Source organism: Trachymyrmex septentrionalis, unplaced genomic scaffold (assembly GCF_001594115.1).
Source record: "Trachymyrmex septentrionalis isolate Tsep2-gDNA-1 unplaced genomic scaffold, Tsep1.0 scaffold182, whole genome shotgun sequence".
NCBI classification, from domain to species: Eukaryota; Metazoa; Arthropoda; class Insecta; order Hymenoptera; family Formicidae; genus Trachymyrmex; species Trachymyrmex septentrionalis.
Genome location: NW_017304990.1, coordinates 104186 through 110653, shown reverse-complemented (window position 1 = coordinate 110653; position 6468 = coordinate 104186). Strand labels below are relative to the sequence as shown.

Here is a 6468-nt window from a genome sequence, read left to right as displayed (position 1 = left end):
ATACTGTTACGATTCGTAAGAATATCGTGAACGCTTTTCTCTTTATGTTATTTAAGCTTCATCCTTTTGCTAATATAGATGCATTAACACTGCCTTGCAATAATTTTTAATACGGACAATAACGCTTAGCAAAGCCAATTATAATAATGCTTATCCCTTATCCTATACAGATCGCCAGTCACCGATGCTTACGCTTTTCCATGTGACCAGTGAGTAACTATATAACAATTAAATTCAATAAAATAAATTTATTTTACTAATAAAAATATTGCCGAAAAACTTTAAAGTTTTAATGTTTCTTATATAATAAAAAATTTTGTGTAGCTAATAAATCTTCTCAACTTTCATAAATTAATTCATAATCTCATTAAGCAAAATTGAACTATTTGCAACTTTAGTAAACAGAAATAGTCATATAATTTATGCTAAATACAATATAATATATGATCTTAAAACATTTATTAATTAAATTATAGTTATAATTTCGAATATATTAGTTATGATCATAATTATAATCATTGCAGTGATAGTGGCAGATTGACCTGTCCATTATGCTCTCGTCGTAATTGGGCTCAACTGGACAATGATTTATGGCGTTTGGACAAATGGTTGGAGTACGCCGAAGGTACGCAGAGTGAGCAGCATTCGCCGCCCAATGATATAGAACAATTGGAGGATGTAATTCAGGATCATCGCGAGTTTCTATTGGATCTCGACAGTCATAGGAGTATTGTAACGAGTCTGAATATAGTCGGTACTCACCTAGTCGATCATACTGAAGATACGGAACGTGCGAAGGAGCTTCGTGACAGATTGGCTGTGGCAAACAGCAGATGGGAGAAAATTTGTACAGCTGCTGTGGAATGGCAGGATCAGTTGCAGCACGCCCTCATGACGAATCGCCAATTTTATCGTATTATAGAAGAGTTATTAAGTTGGCTCGAACGCACTGAAGTCAGCATTAGAGCAAGCGAACCAATCGATTTGACCGAATCTAGCAATATCCTAGAAGCAAAATATAATAAATTTAGGTAAATATCTCTATCGATTTTTTCGCAAATCGACACTATCAATAAATGAAGTACATCAAAGTAGCTGAATTTGTATAGAAAATTTATATAGCAAATAATATATCAAAATTTATTTTAAAATTGTTTTATTCTTATTTTAGGGAACTGCGAAGTGATCTGGAGCGTTGCGAGCCGCGAGTAATATCGTTACAGGATGCAACTAATCATCTTTTGGATGAACAGACAGAAACTAGAACGCGTCTGCAAGAACTGCGATTAAGGTTACAGTCGTTAAGAAGACTCACAGGAATCTATGCCCTTAAATTAGGAGCTGCCCTCGGGCTGGACCCACGGGATATCGGTCTCGCTGCTACGTCTACATCCCTTGCATCTCTCTCACATGACGTAAGTTCTAAATTATTTCTTCTTGTATAATAAATCTACCTGTAATCAAAGCAGTCACCATGGTATTAATTCATTAATCTATTTATTATTATCAAGTTCGTATAAGCCTGAAGTAGATTTTTTAATAGATACTGTGACACCAAATGTAGTTGATTGATGTATTACATTGAGATATATGGTGCTTACCAGCAATAAATACAGTGTAACTCAGTGATTATTTCATTTTGTTTAACATTGACAAATAAGAAGGTTGTAATGATTCATAATATGTCATCTGTGTCTCCTGCTGAAAAGCACCTATAAAAATAATATACTTTGGTAATAATTTAAGAGCAAAAGTATTTAAAATTAAAAAGAAGATTTCTAGTTATATTTGCTGGAAATTGTTACAGATAAGATCTGATGTAATGTGCATTTTCTTTTAATTCTTTCACGTCCATACAATGGTATATGTATGTTTGTGGAAAGCTTATTAATTAGTTTTCCAGCTTAGAAAGTCTCAAAACGTCCCGCATCAAGAAATAAAACATTCAAAATTTTATAAAATGCATGACGACTATTGTACCGAGAATGAATTATTTTGATTAAATACTCGTATACTACATAATACGTACGAGTGTTTCATCTGATGAGATCCAGTGAATCGCTTACATTATTCCGAAGAATTAAAACATTTAAAATTAAAACAAATTAAAACATTTTTTCAGTACATTGATCAAGAGCTTTTAACGATAACCTTAATCATTATGATGACATTTTAAAGTGTAAATAAAAACTTACCGCCATCTAGCCGCCATCATTGAAATGTAATAATAAGCGCCAACTTCTGATTGATGCTAATTCCGCTCCAACTTCATGATAAACGTTATAAAAGCGAGAGAAATATTCCAGAAAAATCCAAATTGTTGAATAAAAATTCGAATGAATCATTGTTAATTACGATCCGCGCGCGTTAACTAACATATTACAGTGATAGCCTGAGCACTTAGTTCTATGTTTGAATCCGTAATTTCGCGTGCGGATCATTTTTACACAGAAAATGCGGGTAAAAAACGCGGAACGATTTCACCTCGACTCCGACACAGTCATGAGTCACGGCGCGATCTGAAAACTGACATGGCGGCGCATGCGCATAAATGCGTGAAATCATACGATTAAGGGTATAGTCAATGCGATGCTGCAAACGTTTTGAAGCGTTTTTTAATTAATCAGTTTATAAAATTCTTTCTTCTAATTGGTCCATCAAATGTTTTAAAGCATTTGTAGCGAGACTTCGACTACTTAATAACCATAAATTTTTGTTATAATTTATAATAAAAATACATTAGTCCCTTTTTTATACGAGAAATATATATGATACACAAAGTAACTTTCGCTAATGCTATCATTATAATAAATACTATCATGTAAAAATTAATTCGCTTTAAAAAATTAGAAAAAAACATACATATTCTATGTTTATTAAAGTGCAGTGTAATAAACTACTTTATAATTTTATAGTATTGGTCCGTTTTGATTGTTTGTCTGAAAATTTCTTAAAAATGGCTTGACCTTTTCTGTTTTTGGCAATAGATATCAGATCGATCCTTAGCTTTACCGTAAAATGTGAGCCAAATCAGTTAATCATAAAGTGGTCAAAGGTTTAGATCAATGAGATTTTCAGTAATGTAGAACAAATTAAACGGCTTCATTTTCTCAAATTTTGATTTTTCGTTGCTACTTTGTTACATCTATTTGTAATGATTGATTTCTAAGTACGATTTTTTTCAATCATTATCAATCGCTTTCCACCTTAAAAACCATGTAACGTTTCGGTCTATTAAACTCTTCACCTTCAAATAATTTGATGAAAATGTGTTTATTATTAATGCTAACTTGATAGAGGTGAGGTACTTGATAGATTTCACGATTGTCACTTTTATATGTATGTTACCACTGCGACAAGATACTATTAAAGACCAATAACCTTAGACAAATTTTCGTCAATCAAAAGGACCCTGAAAGCTCGGTGATAATTGAAGAATACAAACATTACCATATGTTTTAGTGGTCCCAACAATGAATTAATGAAGATTTTACTTTTCCTAATCACTATTTCATCATCAGAAATATACAAATCTAAAGATATATTTTTATGGTAAAACAATAATTAAAGACAAAAAATCCTTATTATTTATCTTCGGAACTGCAAAAACAGTTGACAATAATGTCCGCATTCTTCAATTTTTGTTTCCCGGAGTGGCCATACTGGTTACATTAATTCATATTAATATGTTAGTCTTTAATAATATCTGCTCAGTGATGATACTGAATAAAAAGCGATCTTAATGTTTTTATTTCTACATCTGTGTATGATTTATTGTAGATTATTGCACAATTAGTAAAATCACACAAATTTTTCAGAACGAGAAGCGTCATTCGATGATGAGAAGTCATCACAATGGCACTTACATGCATATAAGTTATCCGTAGTAATCACTTGCACAGTATCTTATTGTTTGTGTTTTCTGTTTTGTTGAACTGTAGCTGCTCGACGAAGCTGCCTCTGGGACTGTTCAGCCTCACGCCACCGGCACAGAGTATGTTGTTTCTTTTTTCGTGACAATATTTGTCAATTAGTTTTACGATAGAACTTTATTTATTATAAGGATGATCATAATAATTACATATTTATTTAATGAGTGAGATAGATAAATAAAACTCCGTCATTTGTAAGAAAAATTAGTTCTCATCATTTCAACGAATCTTATTTAATATTCCATTACTGGAAATCTGTTGCAGTGGTGACGAAAGAGACCAAACGGTATTGGCACGTGGTTATCGCTTCTTAGGACGAGTTCTACGAGTTTCTCTTCCAATTCAAGCATTGATGCTGTTACTGCTTGGCGTCGCATCTCTGGTACCATCTGCAGAAGAAGACTACAGTTGTATGCTTTCTAACAATCTCGCGAGGAGCTTCACGCCAATAGCTTTTTATCCGAATGGACCTCCACCGGTATAACAGTAAATAACGTTTAAAGACCGTATTCTTGAATAATATCATATACAAAAATACTACAGAAATTTATAATATACGTATATTATACATAATAGCGTATATTATAGTATTTTCATCCATTTTGATATGCGACATTTTACAAGAATACGGTCCCTGTCGTTTTGTTGCGTGTCACTTTGCCAACTTAAGATTGATACTTCTCATGGGGCATTGACGAGGCAAGCCAATACAAAGCCGATCAAATTTCTTTACCTTTACCTTGCGTAATTAGCATTGAAAGATACGAAATTCAAACTGCCTTTAGCTTTCTTCGTCAATGTTTTTATTGACTGCAGCCGCAGTGCGCGTATCACAGGAATCTTTATATAATATATGTATATTGTAATTTTACACACGACGAATTTGTACGTAAGTAATTAATGTAACGGACCAAGCGGTGACTGAAAATATGTAGCCGACGCGAAAACACATTCTTTAATTTATTATTATTATTATTATTATATATATATATACATAATATTGTATATTTCGTTATAAATTCAATATGCGTGCAATATCATGCTCCTTCCCGTGCGAAGCGTGCACACGGTCAAATGTCTCAGTATCATAATGAATAATACCTATCTTGACAAAGTATTTATTGTAAAGACATTGACTGACTTGAAACGTTCGAATGTATGTACAATATATCGACCTTGTATATTAACCCTTCAATTGCGAAAGGTATATGTATACATATGACTTTGAGAAAGTTGCCTTTCATTTGCGGGAAAACCATATATATGTATATATTAATTTGTAGTTGAAATTTGGAGCATTCTTGAAGCGAAAATTAACAATTTGTCCAAATTCAACAAGCTTATAAAAATGAATATATAGCTAAAACAAAATAACAAATTCAAAATAAATGAACAATAACAAAAGATAAAAGATGTGGAACAATTCATCCACGTGTTTTTACTTATATATTACTCCCTTACTTCAAAAGTTGACGTAACTCGAAAAATAAAATTACCCAAAACAGGAAAAATTATTTTTTATTTAAATTTGACAAAAATTAATAATCAAATAATATCGGCAAAAAGAATATAGCGATAAATGTATTTTTTACGATTAATAAGAAAATATTTACTTAACTCACTCTTGGTTTAAATAACTAAAAAAACATATTTTTAGAGTTTTATCATTATTGAAATAAACAATATATAAGCTACAAATATTTTTAGTTAGTAAAATTCCAGACATTAATTCTCAATACTAATGACGTGATTTTTTTTATAACCTTTTCTATTCTACATAGTACGTACTATACATATAGGTTCAAATGCGAGATAATGCTTACAAGTATGATTTGTGTTTTCCAAATATGATTTAAATTTATTTTAGATATATTATCATCCCACGTGAATTCTTTTTTCTGCAAAATAAGAAAATCAAAAAGTTTCTGAAATGTAATTTTCTTTAGTCTATTTTTTTTTCATAGACAATCAGTAAAAATTCTCATTGTTCTTGATTACAGTAATTTGCAGGAAATAAACAAGAGACAAAAACAAGGGCTATGTACTTTATTTCTAGCACTTTTTACTTATTATTTACATTTCTTTTTTTCTTTCTCTCTCTAAACATAAACCTATTTAGGTTTAAGTTCAGAAATTTGTTATTATATTTACATAACTCGATTTACATCGAAGTTATAACATCGATGTTATAAAGCTGGCCAATTACAGCTACGCCTCTGAAAAATTGAATGACTGTGATTGCCAGTTTCGTAACATTGATATTATATAATTTTGACGTAAATCGAGCCGTGTAAATATAGTTTGTGATAGCTAAAAGATAAAAAAAATCGCTAAAATCATCAGGGTATCTATATTTCTGATTGTTTCATGACATCTTAAGACTGTACTTAAAATGATCTTAAATATAAGAATCGAATATAGGCGGTATTCACAGTCGATTCTTACCATTCAAGATCGTCTTAAGTACAGTCTTAAGATGTTACGAATCAATCAGAGGGCCGTATTAGCATTTTAAGACATTACTTAAAACGATATT

The 6468-nt window shown here is 31.3% G+C and overlaps 1 protein-coding gene across 4 annotated transcripts in view; it reads left to right on the top strand.

Moving 5' to 3' along the window:
• The window catches only part of LOC108746602 (nesprin-1), a 100672-nt gene extending 95371 nt beyond the window's left edge, over positions 1-5301 (top strand). For 2 of the 4 annotated variants that reach the window (XM_018483468.1, XM_018483466.1), the window contains 5 exons: positions 171-209; positions 525-1031; positions 1172-1415; positions 3942-3994; positions 4197-4416. In XM_018483468.1, coding sequence (XP_018338970.1) covers positions 171-209; positions 525-1031; positions 1172-1415; positions 3942-3994; positions 4197-4416 — 1063 coding nt within the window. Of the gene's footprint in view, positions 1-170; positions 210-524; positions 1032-1171; positions 1416-3941; positions 3995-4196 lie in introns of all 4 variants that reach the window. The other 2 variants (XM_018483465.1, XM_018483467.1) reach the window with 2 other exon arrangements.
• Positions 5302-6468: the final 1167 nt, after the last annotated feature.